The sequence below is a fragment of the Hermetia illucens genome, chromosome 6, assembly GCF_905115235.1.
Source record: "Hermetia illucens chromosome 6, iHerIll2.2.curated.20191125, whole genome shotgun sequence".
Classification (NCBI taxonomy): domain Eukaryota; kingdom Metazoa; phylum Arthropoda; class Insecta; order Diptera; family Stratiomyidae; genus Hermetia; species Hermetia illucens.
Window position 1 is genome coordinate 103,045,727 of NC_051854.1, and position 19,180 is coordinate 103,064,906.

At 40.5% G+C, this 19,180-nt stretch overlaps 1 protein-coding gene across 1 annotated transcript in view; it reads right to left on the bottom strand.

The window, feature by feature from the left end:
- Nucleotides 1-15,927: 15,927 nt before the first annotated feature.
- LOC119659018 overlaps nt 15,928-19,180 on the bottom strand; it is a 172,087-nt gene continuing 168,834 nt past the window's right edge. Inside the window, exons 3-4 of the mRNA XM_038066912.1 lie at nt 18,097-18,230; nt 15,928-16,038 (exon numbers count right to left, since the gene is read on the bottom strand). Coding sequence (XP_037922840.1) covers nt 15,944-16,038; nt 18,097-18,230 — 229 coding nt within the window. The 3' untranslated portion in view covers nt 15,928-15,943. The remainder of the gene's footprint in view (nt 16,039-18,096; nt 18,231-19,180) is intronic.

The following is a 19,180-nucleotide window of genomic DNA, read 5'->3' on the forward strand; positions in this document are numbered from 1 at the left end:
TAGCAAAGAAGTTAGTAAAGACCAGAAGGATTGAAGCCGTAGATCTATGATATGTTTCACGAAACCATGCTGCTCTTTGACAATGAGGTGACCAAAGTGCGTGATCAACCAGTCGGTGGCGTACCTCTCGAGGATTTTGGAGCAAGTGGAGAGAAGAGAGATGGGGTGGTAGTTCAAAGCAAGAGATGGGTCTCCGCTCTTGAGGATAGAGATGATAAGGGCCTCTTTCCAGAGATGGGGAAAGTAGCATTCTTCTAGACTTTTGTTGTAGATTATAACAGGGGGAGGGAAATGTTTTTTTATAGTTAAGAAGGGGGAGGTTCGGAAGCCCATCGGGACCAGGTCCGACATTGCTGCCAAGGTCACTAATGTTAAAATCAACCAAGAAAGGCGTAAGGAGAGAAATGACCAGAAATTCGGAGCAGTTTGCGGTTAGTAAAGGCGTAGAAGGTGGAGTGGTCGAGGGAGAAAACACGGAAGAGAAGTAGGAGCAGAAAAAGTTGCAGGATTGTTGTGAGGAGTTGACAGTGGAGTCAGCAAGACTGATAGAAGAAGAGAGAGATTGGTTGGGATTATGGGAATAGTGAGACTTGACTGAAACGGTTTCAAGTTATCGCGGGCAAGGGCGGCTTCGACGCTCAACAAGAACTATTTATGCGCTTTTTTAATTCACAGTGGAGCGCATAGCCTTAAAATGAGCAAGGTCGGCATCATTTCTAGAAACCCGAAACTTCATCCGCAGTGCATGTTTCAGGCAAATGTTATTAGGGATCAAGTTGAGTACGAACGCAGGCAAGCAGGGAAGAAGGGACATAACAGGAGAGGAGATTGGACAGGATATTGTAAAAGGTGGTTAATAACTTTGTTAATAATAGTTGAATTTTTTCAGGTTTTACAAAATTGTGTATTATATTATTAGTTATGTAGGGGGGTTTTCGGATAAATTTCTAAAACATGGTAATATACTATTATTAACTTTATTTGAGCAGATACCTAAAAAGGGATGCATTTTGAGGATTGTGATTGTGATGTGTGTGTGTGATTTTTTTTTAGATTTTTCGGTTGGGTAGGTTCTGAGAATGATACGTTTTACACTTTTCGGGCACACATTTTCCGCCCTCACTCCCCCATATTTCACCTAGTATCAGAAATAAGATCTGTTTTGAAAAGCACTAATCAAACCTTTTCATCTGTTACCCAAATGACCATGTTCTGTGAAAAAAGTTTATACTCCTCTTTAAATTCAATGCAAAATGATACCACTGATTATATGTAAAAGGATTTTTAGACCACACGTTCTCAGCAAATTTCCTGACTATAGGTTCAGCCGTTTCTGAGTAAATTGGCTGTCTTAGACATACATTGGGAACAACAAAAAAATTTAATGATCATTTTTGATTATTTGAGAATGTTCGCATTTCGGAAAATTGCAAGGCGAGAGGGTTTTGTGATTATATTTTCAAAAGAAAAGAAACGTTAATATCGTGTAAAATGAAGTCGGGATGGGAATTAGGAATTTGGAGGTGCTAGATAGGAGGGAAAAAATGCTGTGCACAAGCAAATTAATCTTCTCGTAAGCCGTCGCAGGACAAAGGCGAAACGAAATAATCGGTATGCTGTGAAGCCACGGAGACACGGAAAACTTATAACTATTGAAACTTAGGCCAGTTTTAAAAAGTACTAATTGAGCTCTTTCGTCTGATATTCCACACGACTATTGTTATGATAAAGACTTCTTTGGCATTAACATAAAATCATGCCTCTTATTACATGTAAAGGGATTCACAGACCACGTGCTTTCACTAAATTTCGGTCGGTCGGAAGTGTTCGATATCATGTGTGTGCTAGTGTCGGCCTTTGACAAGTCAGTACAGATCTGTTTTGTCATCAAGGATGATCAGTTTATCGTTTATCTTTGTAGTGGGCTGCTCGGGTAAGAGCATTTGCTTTTCAGTTTTCCGTTTGGCATTTTTATAAATTTACTAAAATTATGATAGAGGCATTTCTTTTCATTGGCCTTCAATTAGACATTGTCATTCCAAAGCTGACGAAGGGTGGTATAGGTCCGTGGGCGAAACGTGGATTGGTACCCACGATGGAGCGAAAAACCTGGGAAACGCCTGCTGAACTAACACCAATAGCTCTACCATCAAACCTTATCTGCACCTTCACGTGGTAATCGCTGGGAGTTCATTCTTAATGAAAAACTGCAGATGAAGAAGGATGAAGGCGAGCAACAAATATAAGGCTGATGAAACAGCACTGCAAGAGATGCGCTGGGTGGAGACCGGTTTCCTGGAGAAGATCTACTACTCCATATATTATAGCGGACATTCAGTAAACCATGCTCGGAGTAGGATTCCTAGTCAGCCAAAAAATGAAACCTGCTGTTATCGGCTTTGAAAACAAAAGCGCGTTTGCGAGGCAAATTATTAACGGTCACTCCCCTACAGAGGAGACTTTGGAATCGGAGAAGGATACCTTGGCGAGGCAGTTTAGTGGACCCTCGAAGTCTGTCCTAAGTATGATATCAAAATCATACTTGGAGATTTTAACAGTCAAGTAGGGACGGAGCTGCTTGCTTACATAAGGATACCAATGATTACGAATAGCTCAGTGGTTAGAGCACTGGGTTATCATACGGAAGGCCGCGGCTCAAATCTCGCTGGTGGTAGTGGGATTTGTATCGTGATTTGACGTCGGATACCAGTCGACTCAGCTAACAATGAGTACCTGAGTCAAATCAGGGTAATAATCTCGGGCGAGCGCAATGCTGACCACATTGCCTCCTACAGTGTACTGTAGTGTATCGTTACGGTCTTGAATGAAGTACTCTAACACACTTCAAGGCCCTGATCCAATATGGATTGTTGTGCCAACGATTATTATTAGTAATAATCACGAACTGCGGATCATACAATTAGCAGTATGGTCCGAATTTGTTTTGCTGGAAGTATCTGGTTTTCGCGGAAAGCGGTCCACAAGCAAGCGTGGACTTCTCTAGACGGGACCACTTTCAACTAAATTGAGCACGTGTTGATTAAACGCCGCTACCTTTCAGCCTTGATGAATGTTAGAACATATAGGGGGGCCAATATAGACTCGGATCACTATCTCGTTGGCATGTTGCTCCGAGCTCGAATAACAATACCACTTAGAATCCTCTCTGACAATCAGGTGAGAGTGAATACTGAAGCCATCCACAACAAAGCCCTCCATAACACCTATAAGGGGGATATGCCGCAATAACCACATTCAACAGATATCCTGGAAATGAAGCATCAACAAATGATCTTCACAACCACCTGGAGAGTGTTATCATTGATATGGCCACACACATACTTGGCCCCAGCCGCAAAAAAGCCAGAACGGATGATGAATGTAAGCTAGCACCGCAAAGGAAGAATGATAATGTTGCACTCTCTAAGAACGCGGGCACGCGCGGTGACTTATCACGAACTCCGTCGAAAGGGGAAGCGCTTCACAGACAGAAAAAGAAAGCCTGGGAGAACTAACAGGTCTATGAACTCAAAAAGTACTGGGAGCAATCGCATCTGGGGCGGAAGTTTTATCAACAAGTCAGCAGGATGGAACCTTATACACCACGATGCTGCGATGGAAATGTGATTTCCAACATAATCGGCATATTAGAGCGATGACTTGAGTATTTTGATGAACTGCTCAACAACCAGAACATCGGCGAGTTGGAGGCTCCGCCAACTAAAGACAACGAAAAAATACTGAATACAGATCAGACTTTCTTTTAAAAATTGCGAACTCTTGGCCGCGTTCGAGAGACGAATCCTCAGAAGAAACTTTTGCCTCTTACATGAGGATGGACGATTCCGTAGGCTACATAACGACGAAGCCTCTGAGCAATACTACGAACCTCTGGTTCATCCAGCCGGAAAGTCTATAAGGGCAATATCTATGGTATGCTTGAGATGGAGCGATGGCATGGGTTAGGACGCCAGACTGGTTTTAAGGATATTAAATTGGTGGACCTCGACGCAAAACCGGGGTGTCTGGAGTTCCTTACTAAGGCAAGCCTAGACCAGATACCGCTTGTTTCGCCATTGATGATGATGATGATGATGACGAACCATTAAGTTGAAGTGCGATATGTTCGTAGGCAACAGTTTTGCTCTAAGTGATGATAAGAAAGGAGAGTTAAAGGCCACTGTGCGGAGCCGTTGCTGGAAGGCGTCTTTTTCATTATCTGTCTATGGTGAATGAATCATGTGGTCAACTAAGATAATAGTGAACTTCGTCACGGACGTCACGGAAATTCTCACAGATAGCAATGCCAGCACCAAAGCCCTTAGCACCATACTATCAAGTTTCCTCGACAGGAGCTAGGTCCGTCCTGCTGCATCAACTGAGGTCACCTCCTTAATAATTTTTTAAGGCTTGTTAATTGGCATGATCTGCTTCTTTTAACGACATTTAATGCATTTGTTTGGTTGTTCTCCCTCAAGAGCGGACATCTGGAGAGGTCAGGTAGGATTTATCATAGTAGAATCACTCCAACTATGCTATACATTTTGTTTTTATTTGACTGAGGGTAGTACACATTGCCTCAGACCCTTCTCGTTTATCTTGGACTTGGGACTAGCCTCTAATATTGAAAACATTACGGAGTTCCTAGGTTTCCACGTCTTTAAATGAAATATAAGATCTTACATTTATTTTATTATACCAAAGTAATTATATATTCAGACTTACTTTAAATTAAATTCTTAAATTACTAAATAACTCCCGGGTGATAAAGATATATACAAACAAATTTCATTTGCATTGTTACCCTTTCAATTCTAATTAGTTCGTTTTATTTAGTGTTTTTCACTATGTATGTTGCTCCAAAGTGAAGTCATAATTGGTAATCATCACAATATCAAATCACTTAGATTAGCTTGTGATTTTCTCAGGTGGGCAATTACTATTTTCAGGGCTATCGGCCTATCCCTTTTTGAATTTATAGTTACACAACATTAGAAAAGTAAAAAGAAAAACCTTGATAGGATTGGCCTCCACTCAACTGCGACTTACCTCAGAAAGGCCACTCATTTTTTTACTTCTTATCAAAGTGCAGAAATTTTTGTTTTTAAAGTCGCCTTTATTTGTTTTCCAGCTCAAATGTGTAAACAAGATTATTTACCGTGAACTGCCGATATTTTCTACTAATCTCCCAAATATGTACCTGCATGCATTTGTATTTTCATTGTCTGCATTCGGACTGAAAATGTCGGTCCGCCCATTGAAATTTGATTTGTTCCTTCAGAAAAGTGGAATTTGAGCTGATTGACTCTCATTGGGTCACACATTCATCCCAGGATTTTTATGCACATGCAGAAGCCATTAAGAATGTATGTTCCATTGTTGTGTTGTTCCCAGATTATAATGGTTTTTAAGGCAGGCTAGCTTGTATGTTTTCATTTAATTTGATAATTTGAGCGTAGCTGGTAGATTTGGCTAGAAGTCTTTTAGTTCCCACCGATACACCTGCTTCTGTGAATCCATAAACATTACCAAAGTACTGCATGTGTAAAATTGCCTAAAAGTAACGTGTGTTTAGGGTAAAGTGTGCGCTGCCCTGTTGGCTAAGCAATCTATTGACAGGAAATGGCATAGATAAAAATAAAGAAATATAATAAAGGCAATACGCCATCAATAACCCCTGCTATTAAAACGTAAATTCGATGACTAACCGAATCCAGTTACATATTTCAAACTTAATAATATACCAAATTTTATGAAATGTCACATTTCAATGAAAAATAAAACTCGAGAAACCGATCTGATTTGCATAATAAAATTCAAATAAGAAATGGCGGGAAAAGCAAAAACAAGTTACTCGCCTAAGTCTTTCGTTTGACGATGCAAACTGGAGAAGATTTTTTTGTGTCCCATCATTTCGACAAATGGCACGAGTCAAAGTTTATGTGTGGAAAAAATTCCAGCTCACCAAGTTCACAGTATTTAGCATCTAATCTTGCCATGATGATCATAAAAGATATAAAAGCATATACATACATCGAGAGTAAAAAGTAACAGCTTTGACCATATGGTCATGATCATATAAGATGCAAATCACTTTTTTGTTCAACTCGTACTTGTTTGAATGTTTTCGTCTGTCTTAAAGATTTCTTGTCCACATCGGGGCCATGAGCCCTCGACAAGTTCTTTTCTGGAGTGAAATGAATGTTGAAGCAATCGATGAAGCAAGCTACAGGCTTCCAGCACTAAAGCAACTCAACGAGCTCGGCTCAAGGAGAAAATAACGAATAATATGTAATTAATTTGACTGAAGAAAATCGTAGACACTAACATGACAAAGAAGCAAGCTTCGAACGGTTCTTATAAGCTCACAAAACTAGTATTCAACATTCTAAAAGACAAAAGGAAAAGGATGTTGGAGTCAATAAAGCAATTGTGAAGAGTTATGACCTCTGAAGATGTTGACTGGCAGATACTTGTACTGCCATCTTCTATGGATCTCTCTTTCGAGCGTTGAAGAATAAAAGTAAGTGAAGACGAAGAAGATGAGCGCTCGCATCACCCACACGACCCATCTTGATTGTAAAATAAAAACAATCACAATACAAGACACAGCAGCGGAAACCCAGTGGCTTATAAGTATGGCGGGAATTAGGCCCCATTAAAATCTTAAGAAAGCAGAAACGTCAACAAGAAACACTTTCTGAAGGGTAAAGGCAAATAGGCAAATAGTGAATACGAGCTACTGAAATTCGCATGATGCCGTTCAGCTTTGTCGCCATATTAAATTCAAATTTGGCGCTAACAAAGTTATTGAATTTCTGAGCATGCGCTATTCGTTTGCCAGGCAACAGGAACGGTGGACCAATCTGTATATATCTGCATAATTGCATATAAATATACATCGATGAGTGTGTTAGCCTACAAAGAGAGTTAACAACGCTAGCACAGTAAAGTTGGAACGAAGTCATGAATGAAATAACTTATACATCAACGTTTTGTTTCAGAGGAAACTATTCATTGAGAAGTTTTTAGAGTTTTCGATAGTGTTCACAATAATGTATGTACGAGTACAGATAGTATGTCTGTGGGCGAATCTTTACCAGGAGAATGCTGAAGGGCATCCGACAGTTATTTATAACACTTTAATCTGATTCTACAGTATTATTGGGAAGTTTCAATTGCATGGGTTGGTGTACATTACAATGATATTTTTATAATATGATAAAGTTTCATGGGGTTTTAATTAAGGAACATTTGGAGCCAATTTTCCAAGAAGATCTGTGACCTAGTTCACAAAGTTGTATGAGCCGATACTCAGGTAATATACAAATTGAAATTAACTTACTGTTTCTTCTTTCTTCGTCTTACCGTTTCAAGACGCATTTCAACTTCTCCTTTAGTTTTTCTACCGTTCGAAAGCGGGCTGGCTAGTCAGAATCGGGTTTGCTACTTTTTTTTAGCCGTAAGCCTAGTCTAGGAGGAGTCGAACAGTTTTTAGGCAGCGCTTTTGCATGTCAAGCCATCAAGCAGTCTTTGGATCGGTTTTCTCGACTTGGATGTCGATTAAACCTAGCAAGTTACCGTCAGTTCGGATGATATGATATCATCATATCATCATCAGCCGCTGCTGATAAAGGGAACAATTGACATGATCACAGCGAGTTGAGCGGCTGATTCAGTGCCACGTTTTCGCTTGTATAACCTCGTCAACCCTACCGGGTTCAGCAGTCAGAAAGTCCGTTTTCTCCAGACTTATGCATAGGCCGTGTTGCATCAGATGATGAGCGAGATCAACTTTGTTGTGGGAGGTGGGCGTTGGAAATCTTGCTTAAGACTGAAAGAGAATGGCAAGAGAGCACTTCCTTGGTGAATACCAACGGAGATGTGGGATAGATTTGATTCCCAGAGTATAACTAGAGTTTCTTTGCTACGAGACGTTGTCGTGGAATGAAGATAATGTGTAGAGTGGGATGTTTCTTTATGAGCAAACTAGCTAGTTTAATAATAACAATCGTTGGTGCAGCAATCCATATTGGATCAGGGCCTTGAAGTGTGTTAGAGCACTTCATTCAACACCGTAACGGTACACTACAGTACACTGTGGGAGGCAATGTGGTCATCATTGCGCTCGCCCGAGATTATTACCCTGATTTGACTCAGGTACTCATTCACAGCTGAGTCGACTGGTATCATCATCATCATCATCATTAACAGCGCAACCACCAGTATCCGGTCTAGGCCTGCCTTAATAAGGAACTCCTAACATCCCGGTTTGCGCCGAGGTCTACCAATTCGATATCCCTAAAGGCTGTCTGGCGTCCTGACCTAGGCCATCGCTCCATCTTAGGCAGGGTCTGCCTCGTCTTCTTTTTCTATCATAGATTGATAGATATTGCCCTTATAGACTTTCCGGGCTGGATCATCCTCATCCATACGGATTAAGTGACCCGCCCACCGTAACCTATTGAGCCGGATTTTGTCCACAACCGGACGGTCATGGTATCGCTCATAGATTTCGTCATTGTGTAGGCTACGGAATCGTCCATCCTCATGTTGGGGGCCAAAAATTCTTCGGAGGATTTTTCTCTCGAACGCGGCCAAGGATTCGCAATTTTTCTTGCTAAGAACCCAAGTTTCCGAGGAATACATGAGGATTGGCAAGATCATAGTCTTGTACAGTAAGAGCTTTGACCCTATGGTGAGACGGCTAGGCTCTGTTGGCTGACAACAACCGTGCGCAGATTTCATCATCGTAGCTGTTATCGGTTGTGATTTTCGACCCTAGATAGGAGAAATTGTCAACGGTCTCAAAGTTATATTCTCCTATCCTTATTCTTCTTTGTGTTTGAGGGTGTCCTGCTGCTTTTATCTGGCCTCGCACATTGGTCAGGGTCAGCCTAGTCAGTCTTATTAATTTCGTCGGGATATCGAATTCTCTCATGACCGTGTACAGTTTTACCCTGGCTATGCTATCATAGGCGGCTTTAAAGTCGATGAACAGAGGGTGCAACTGTTGTCCATATTTCAACAGTTTTTCCATCGCCTGCCGCAGAGAAAAAATCTGATCTGTTGCTGATTTGCCTGGAGTGAAGCCTCTTTGGTATGGGCCAATGATGTTCTGAGCGCATGGGGCTATCCGGCCTAGCAAGATAGTGGAGAATATCTTATGGATGGTACTCAGCAACGTGATACCTCTATAATTGCTGCATTGTGTGATATCTCCCTTTTTATGTATGAGACAGATAATGCCTCGTTGCCAATCGTCAGGCATTGATTCGCTGTCTTATACCCTGAGCCCAAGTTGATGAACCACTTGGTGTAACTGGTCGCCTCCATATTTAACTAATCCGGCTGTAATTCCATCGGCTCCTGGCGACTTATGATTTTTGATGAGTCGACTGGTATCCACTGCCACCAATGAGATTCGAACCGCGATCTTCCGTGCGACAGCCTTGTGTTCTAACCACGCAGCTATCCGGACTACAAACTACAAACTAGCTAGTTTGGTTGACGATAATTTCAATGACCGTGTTAATGCGTTTGCTAAAAGCCTAAGATACCAGTCGAATTGGATGAATAGTGGGGATACTTCGTTTAAGCGCGTTCTTTTTCTTCTTTGCCACCGAATACTCTAATATTCTTTCCAGTCTTATGGTATGGTGTGATATGATGAGCTAATTTCATCAAATACGTTTCGTTGGTTGGTTTACTGTGCCATAGAGTAATAAATGATGGAGCTGATATGATTTTCGACATCGTTTGGAAAATAAGGGAGTTACAATTTGAAGTGTGTACCCCGTCTCGTTCTCAGAATCTATCCAACCAAAAATTTCTAATGATCATGATGGATCTAGGCTGCCAAATTAAGCATTTTCTAATATCTACTCAAATAAAGTTGATAATGGTATATTACTTTATTGTTTATTATATACGAGTATTTTATAAATTTGTCAGAAAACCCACTTCAGTTCATCCTAGGCGTAGGAAATTTGATCTAAATATAAACAATATTATTGGGCACAACATCGAAAAATTTGAAGGAAATCCTACCTATATATGTACATATATGGTTGCCATTCATCTCTCAACTTGGTATAGCGCGTCAACCATACCTACGTACCATCGATCACGGTTCGCTGAAGTGGACTTTAGCTTACTCCGAACTTTCAGAGATGCTTGCAGTCCTCCTCTTCCGTTCTTCACCGTATGTTACTGGAGCGAACCGCTCGCAAGTCATCTTGGGAAAGCGGATTCCATTGCAGGGCGTTATTACCTTTTCTTAATGTGTGACCTATCCACTACCACATCTGCCTTCTGCCCAATATCTTTACGGGTAACTTGATGAAATTCTTCGTTTGAAATTTACTTGATGTTGGTGCTGAGATAGCTGTATTTCTAGATTTTAGATAAAGTAGCGAAGATGGGGCTAGCGCTGTACGTCGAGCGAAATACACAAATTGATGAACGCTTTCGAAATCAGAATACAAACCTTAGTTTTGTTGGTATTTATCTTCCTGGCGACTCTATTTGCTTTTCTTTTTAAATATAACGCCATTTGACCGAGGTGATTGACTTGGTTAGAAAGCAAACAGATATCACCAGCGATTACAATGTTACTTTTAGGAAGTCTCATCTGAACTGCATTCAAATTCTCACATGAAGTCTCTTTCTCTCCTAAATCGGAAGTCTCCATTGGTGCTTAATTCTGTACTATTGAAATGTTTCTTATTTTGGACCGCCAGGCTTCCCAGAGTACTTCAGCTTAGCGCCGTAAGAAGGAGAGGTGTGCTTCCCCGAGTTCCAGACTGTAATGAAGGAACTCATGGTCAAGTTGGAAAAAGCGAACCTTGTGGGAGCCTCCAATACCTTAATCGGGGATTGTATACAGATTCCATAAACTAGCTAGTGCCCTTATACACGGACCTAATGATAACTGACGTGGGATAAAAGTGCGAATATTTAATAAGGAATACTATTGAATACTGAAACATTTAGACGCTACACCGCCATTCACGCTATAATGACTCATCCTTCATCCCAAACGGGCTTGGGAACTTGTTTGGTGGATATAAGGGATATCTCATTGGTAATGGCAGGATTTTCATCAAACTTCCCAATATTATACCCTCTAATATTGTTTGTATTTATGCAAAATTATGTACTTCCAGGATGAACTAAAGGGATTTTTTCCTGATAAATTTTCAAAATAAATAATAAATATTAAAATATATAACATGATCAACTTTATTTGACTAGATATCAGAATGTGATTTATTTTGTGGTATACATTTTATAGGAAGCCATGATCATGATTTTCTAAAAGTTTTCGGTTTTACAGAAGTATTGTAAGGGTATTGCTAGCATACTTTACGAATCTCAAAGGCGACTTCCATATTTCCACACCAAGTACCAAATTAATAACAAATCATACACATTATCTTTCTACGCAACAATGGTGTCGTGAAATCCCAGTAGCAGCTTCTACGATTTTAGGTGGGCGAAATGCACATTGGTTAGGCTGATTTAACTCGCTTGATGCAATTATATATTGCGTATAATTGCTCCGTACCATTTCTGTAGCTGATGCAACCAACATGCCACAACAGTACGACCAGATCTTACGGACGCTTCTCTCGTGAATTATTTGCTGAAACTTCTGTTGGCGACGATGTTTTTGCAAGTTGTATTTGTGCATGCAGTACTTGAAATCATTTCCGGTTCGTCACAACGGATGTAGTGAAGAAGTGTATCTTTTGATATATATATTTTGTAATTCATGATAGAAGTCGCATATCGCACATATTGAATTAGATCCAATCGACTCCAATCATTAGATTAGTTTTGGTGCGTGGGCTTCACCTGTTTTATTACCAGTTTGAATAAAGCAGCCATTGGATATTTAGTTTTTTCTCTGGAGCGGTTGGAGATATGAAGAGCCTCGAAAGCTTGCTAATTTATAATCATTTCTCTATATACTCACATCCGAAAATTAATAGACAGGAAGTCGTTTATCTACTTCACGTTTAGGTAGGGATAATATCCCCTTTTTGCACAGAACATATTCTAGTAGGCATCAGAAGTAGATATTAAAAATATCCCATTAGTTGTTTTTTTTAAATATACATACTGACTGCAGTATTCAATAAATGTTGATTTATTTCGCAGAATCATTCATGTGTTTATTGTAACTGAATCTTTGAAGATTCTCTAACTTTGAGCATCCAAAAGGGATGCACAGGATTTCCCTTGTTCTATCATCAGGTCGCTAAAGAAATGACGCTATCCCACTATGATGATATAATGTTAATTAGGCAAGCCTCGATGCTGTATAAGTTTTTCTCGTTTCCCCTTATTTCCATGATTATTTATTCAAACTTGTAAATGTATTTTCAAAAGTATAGTATACGATAGTTTACATTATGTTATATTTGGTAAAGCTGCTTGGTGTAGAGTCACCCTACTCATATTAATAGTAGTAATGATAATCATTGGTGCAACAATTCAATTAGATCAGGGTCTTGAAGTGTGTTAGAACGCTTCATTCAAGACCGAAACAGTACACTGCTGGATTACAGTACCCTATAGGAGGCACTGTGGTCAGCATTGCGCTCGCCGGAGATTATTACCCTGATTTGACTCAATTACCCATTCATAGCTGAATCGACTGGCATCCGACGTCAAATTAAGATACAAATCCCATTGTCACCAGGTAGATTTGAACCACGACCTTCCGTATAGCCTTGCTCTAACCACTGAGCACAAACGTTCCGCAGCAGAAGCAGGACGAAAGAGAACCCCATCTGGCAGCTCAGCAGGACGTCTTCTCGATCCCTGATGCTACCGAAGAGGAACTTTGGGAAATCTGTAGACGTATTGGGGACAGCAAGGTTCCGGGATTGGACGGAATTCCGAACAGGGCTCTGAAGGTGGCGGTCAAGGCCAGACCAAGGTGGTTCGCAAGCACATTCGAATCGTACATGGCGGAAGGAGTGTTTCCCGCCCAGTGGAAGAGGCAGAAGCTGGTCTTGCTACCGAGGCCCCGAAAACCACTCGGCGTGCCCACTTCATATCGCCCTATTTGTCTCTTAGACACCATGGGGAAGATGTTGGAGAGGGTGATATACAACAGGCTGCTCCCGTTCATCGAGCTTGCGGGCGGTCTTTCAGAGCGGCAATATGGGTTTCGGCGGGTTTTGGCCAAACTGGGTGTTCCTAGCTACTTGGCTCGGCTCATCGAGAGTTACTTTTCGGACAGACTTCTCTGGTACGTACGAACGACGGGCCGAAGGAGTACATTGTGACAGCAGGTGTGCCTCAAGGTTCTGTATTGGGACCGCTGCTGTGGAACATAATGTACGACGGAGTGCTTGGCCTTCGCGTGCCGTAGGAGACAATGCTGATTGGTTTTGCGGACGACTTGGCGGTAGTTGCAATTGCAAAGCATCCCGAGGGCGTGGAGCTTTATGCAAATGAAGCCATTCATACCATCAAGTCATGGTTACGAATGGCCAAGCTGGACCTGGCGGACGAAAAGACGGAGGCGGTCCTCATTACCAACCGTAGGAAGAACAACACGGTTACCATCCAGGTTGGTAATCGTGAGGTCGTCTCAAAATCGGTTGTCAAATACCTGGGGGTGATGATCGATGCCAAGCTGAGTTTCAAGGGACACTTGGATTATGCGCGAGAGAAGGCAGCAAATGCCTGCTCATCCCTTGCAAGGATGATGCCTAACGTGGGAGGGCCGAAGTATAGTCGCAGGCTACTCATCGCGGGAATGGTGAGGTCGATCCTGCTATACGCGGCCTCTGTCTGGGCGGGAGCGTTGAACCACGCTATCAACCGGAGGAAGATATGTTCGGCATACCGGCCAATTGCGCTAAGGGTGTGCAGCGCATTTAGGACGGCGTCGACGGAGGCAGTGTGTGTTATCGCAGGAATGATCCCTATAGATCTTCTAGCGAGCGAGGCACATTGGCTCTACGAAAAACGGAAGGCAAATCCAGCCGAGGTGAATGCGGATTTCCGAAAAGCCATCAGGAGAGAGTTGTGTGGCAAGTGGCAATAACGATGGGATAACTCCGACAAGGGCCGGTGGACCCATACATTGATCCCGTGTATCGAGAAATGGGTCAACCGAAATCACGGAGAATTGAATTACCACCTGACACAGTTCCTTACGGGACACGGTGGCTATAGGAAGTACTTGCATCGCTTCGAGTTGCACGAGTCTCCCAGCTGTCCTGAATGCGGTGCTACACTCGAGGACCCGGAGCACGTTATGTTCCATTGTCCCAGATTTCTGCAGCAGAAAAGGAGGTTGAACAGCATATTAGGGGCGGACATCGAGCCCTCCAACCTGGTGGAAGAGATGTTGAAGTCGGAGGAAAGCTGGATGGCGGTAAATGAGGCAGTAGTCGTGGTGCAGACAAAACTCCTGGAGTTGGATCGAGCTCGGAAGGCGGCGCGACGGAGACGTGACATGAACGAGCTGGTATAGCGAACCAGAGCCTCCCCCGCGAAGTAATACTTCACGGTGGTCCCGCGGGAAGGGGCGGAAGAGTGGGGGTGGTTTTAGTGGGTGTGAATCCCAGACACTGCTGCAACCTGGCGCAGCAGCGGCTTTCTAAGATTTCCACCTCCATCCATAAAAAAAAAAACGTTCAAGGATTAATTGACAAGGCTACCTGGCCTTGAAGGTCGAAACACGTCCCTTACTAGTCGAAGTGAGAATGATCCCTCGGTAGCTGCAGGCAACCAGTGTGAAACAGCTTAGAAGGTTCTTTAATAAGTTAAATTTGTATAAGGCGTTCGCACATGGAGCAATGCGAGTACATGCATCGCTCGTATCTTTGATGGGAAAGTAACAAAAAATTCACCAATGAACTAGAACTGCGAGTTCACCGAAACCCGGTCGCTATGGACGTTTGAGCTCATCTTCGTGCTGTTTCGTTCTTATTGAAAACTGAGACATTGTTAATACTTGATACCCTACAAACGAGGAAACAAAAGCCTTCTTCTCAGGATCTTATCATTATGCCTTATCGTGAGGCCCAACGCTACTGCGCTGAGAGACTGTCAGTATCGTATGTGACAAAAAATAGAACTTAACATAGTGGGAACTTTTTCTTCAGGGTAAAATTATTTGAGCGCAATGCTGACCACATTGCCTCCTAGTGTACCGTTACGGTCTTGAATGAAGTGCTCTAACACACTTCAAGGCCCTGATCCAATATGGATTGTTGCGCCAACGATTATTATTATTATATAAAATTATTTGAATGAATATTTTTAGAATTGATAAGGTCATACATATTACTTGAATTCATTTCACCATCTTTATAGATACTCTACACGACTATTGCGGGTTGGTTAAATGAGCTTCAGGCCCCTGGTTGGGTCATAGATATTTGTATCTGGCTTTGTGCTTATTCCGATGCGGTTGGTTAATCGCTTGCGCTGCGTTAACTCTCAAACCCAGATGTTATCTATACCGTTTCTGTTACTATTAGCTGCAATTTACTTTTATTTATCTTTTCAACGATATAGTTCAATTGGTTTGAAGTTTCAATAATTTTTCAAATCAATAAATATGTATAATTTTTATCCATGATCGGGGTAACCTACACTTTTTGTCGTGGTGTGAAGCATGATGATGATAATGAAACTGGTGCAGTCTCATGAAATAAAACATGAGAACAAATAACAATAAGCACAAGGAGATTATGTGGATGCGCTATGCTAGAGACTTATATCCTTATAAATGACATTTTATTGTAAATAACTATGCGTAACCGTATTTATTAAAAACAATTGGTTCGAAGTATCCATTCTGTATGTCAACAACAATAATGGATCTAAAATTATAGATAGCAATCACTGATACGATGGTCGATGATCGTTCATAGCCCAAACAAAAGATAAGCGTGAAGACATTTAATTATTATTTTGCAGCATATGATTGTGTCCGTTTTTTTATTTTTAATCCAGAGCCCAACGTTCCTTCAGTACCTGGTGAATATGAACGGCTAGGGTTGACTAGAAATGTAAAAAATATTCGATTCTCGTTGTAAAGAAATGGAAATGGAGCGGTCTAACAAATTTTAACTTTTTTAACTTCGGTTTTGAATTGATATTACAATTGAGAATGTGATGAGGAACAGACATATATTGTGATCGGTTTCATTTTAGTTAACATTATTATTCATAAAATCGTAATAAATATACATTATTACTTTCCGGTTTTATAGGATTTGCACAGGTGGTTTTAGAGCAGAATACCCTAGCAATAGATCGGAAGGAGAACTATCCAAAGAACGCGACATGATAATGCGTCATATAAATGATAAATTTTCCAGTAAAAAAAATAATTTTCATGTTTTATGTAACATGTATGATGAATCTAAAAATATTATACATGACTTGGTATTGCAGCAAATCGCTACATAGATCGTACATCGAATAAAGCTGGGAAAGTTGAGATGGATAATTAAAGTTCATATTGACAACTGGTATATATGTATATATTCACGAGAGTATAATTTTTTAAATAAAATTTGCTTGGTTTTATTTTTTTTTTCATCGGCTGGCCATCGATTTCATTTTGTCACCAATTTTTTTTACAAAAACCTTCGATACCTCCCGAAATGTGAGGCTCATTAGATTTTTTCTGGCATCGCCATCAAACCAAATACACGACCTTCGTTTCAAGATAAGATTCTTGGAATTGAATTTCTCGATTGGAGATTTGTCTTAAACACTTACTCGTTGAATCGTGGACTGGACCACAACTAGCGATTCATGATAGTCATTAATGGCCCGCTATTATCGTCGCAGATAACTTATGACAACTGAAAGCTGATGTTGCTCCTTGTTATACGTATTGTGTTTGTTCGTGGAGTTAACTAACACCTTTATTTCCGAAGGCGCTTGAGTTCAAGCCGTTTTTAATTTGAGTTCTTTATTTGACTTGAAAGAGGAAGAAAACCATTAAATCTACAGTTTATAGACTTAATGCCAAAGCAGTAACGTGTGGAATATGGACAGATATGAGTAAAAGGTTTGCGGGTTGAATATTATTTGAAGGCACTCTGTTCTATACGCCGATTGACTCAGGGGTTCCCAATGTAAAATAAATGGAAAACGAAAGACTGACCCCATGACCCTAACTCTTCTCCTTTTCCGCTCTCAGGGCATCTAAAGATCTTTTGTTCGACTTCAACATGATTCGCATTATGTCTGGGATGAGGTGGTGTGTAGCGAAATTTTTAAGGTTCTTAGTAGATACGTTCCCTTCATAATATTATGTCCATTATTTGGTTAAGGTGTGTATTTTCATGTACATGAGCGCATAAGTTAAAAATTATGACATTAGCTTACATGGATGTTTATTATGATGATATCGTACGATGAATACGATAATGTTTCGAGTGGCGCCAGAAGAGTTGGCTGCGAATTGTAAAGGGTGCTCCTTTACCGGTTAGGTCCATTGGACTTTGAATAGGGAAAAAATGCAGGACAATTTTCATTTCCAATCCAATAAATAATTATCCAGTTGCAAGAAAAATATCTATTGGAACCCATAGTCGGTAAAGGGTATATTGCACGCCGACGTAATAATTTCGAATTGTGTTCAATACTTCTAGAATTAAGCCAATACAATGCATGCAGATGGAATGCCACTAATCCTCGAACTGATACGATCAGTATTCAACGTCAACTTTGATGTGTACAGCTGAGAAAATTGCCACTTTGAAATGATTAAATTTTGTGTGGTCTTGGGGTATCATGTGGAGGGTCTCAGTCACATTCACGGAGATGAGCACCAATATCTCGTAAATTACCGACTTCTCTTGGGCTAACGAAAACTCGATTGTATCGAACCAAGAGCATCTATAGCATATGCTAATTCGACTTGATTGAACAACTTTTCAAATTGAGAGATCTAACAATGATTGTGTGATGCTCAAGTGATAAATCAGTGAAACTGCCTTTTCTAATACAAGTCATTCGACCAAATTGTCAGGTCGATTTCGGGAAAAGTTGCAATGTTAACTCGAATCAAATAAAGATACTCTTATTAAGTTATTTACTTACAGCATTTCTCTGAATAAATTGACAGAACAATAGATTGTAGCTGGTCATAATGCAATGCACTTGTTTGTTGCGAATTATCGAACATTCCCAGTTGATTTGGTATTCGATGTCGGAGATTCGTTTCCAAAATGAACCTGAAAGACGGCGAGAAAAGAAATCGAAGTGGTAATTAGTCTGCGTATTCTATTCTCAATAAAACTGTCAAAAAAAATAACTAGGTATTGTTGAGGAAATTGTTTTTTCTGCTGTATCATGAAAATATGAACTTTAGTAGAACCTGGCTCTCCGCAATTGAGGTGTTCTTCAAGACAGCACGACATGGGTGCCGAGTTGATTTGAAATTACATGTATCGATCGCGCCAAGATCTCACCTTCATCTTCGTCGATTTTATCGGACCTCACTTCTTGTAAATTTTGAAGCTGTTGATTTGATTGATTGATTGTTGTTTTCTGTCGAAACATATATTCTGAATTGAACACTAATCGACATAAAATGTAAACATGCTGGCTCTACAATAAAAAGTGGTCTTTTATTATGAGCATTTCTTAAAAAAAATGAAATGTGGCTTCCCGTATAGAATAAAAGAAAATGATAGATTAATTCAATATAAGGAAAGATTTGAATTCTACCATCGCAATGTTTAAGAAAATCGATGATTCAGGGATTATATCAATGCAAATTGGGATTCTTATCATGAATAAATATACGGGGGTAATTTTCTTGCTTGAAGCTGCAAACATTTGATATTGAAGGCCCATAAGTCTTTTGTTTTCTATTCGCGCAGCTATCTCGCATTTCGATTATGAGCCAGAAAGTCTTACACTGCTGTTAGCTGCTCCTGTTTTTAGTTCAAAAAGTTCAAGTTCAAAACTGAGTTAGGCTATACCCTGCATGCAACTTTTCTAGTTTAAGATTAGAATCAAGAAACGACGACTTAATTGGAATAATTATTTTGAACTCATAAAGGATACGTAGATTGTTATTTTTCTCAAGCCTACTTTATCTCTGAATTCTCCAACTATTATTGCTGCTGTCTTCCTGGACAAATCACGGACAACATCAATATAAACCATCTCCCTGAAT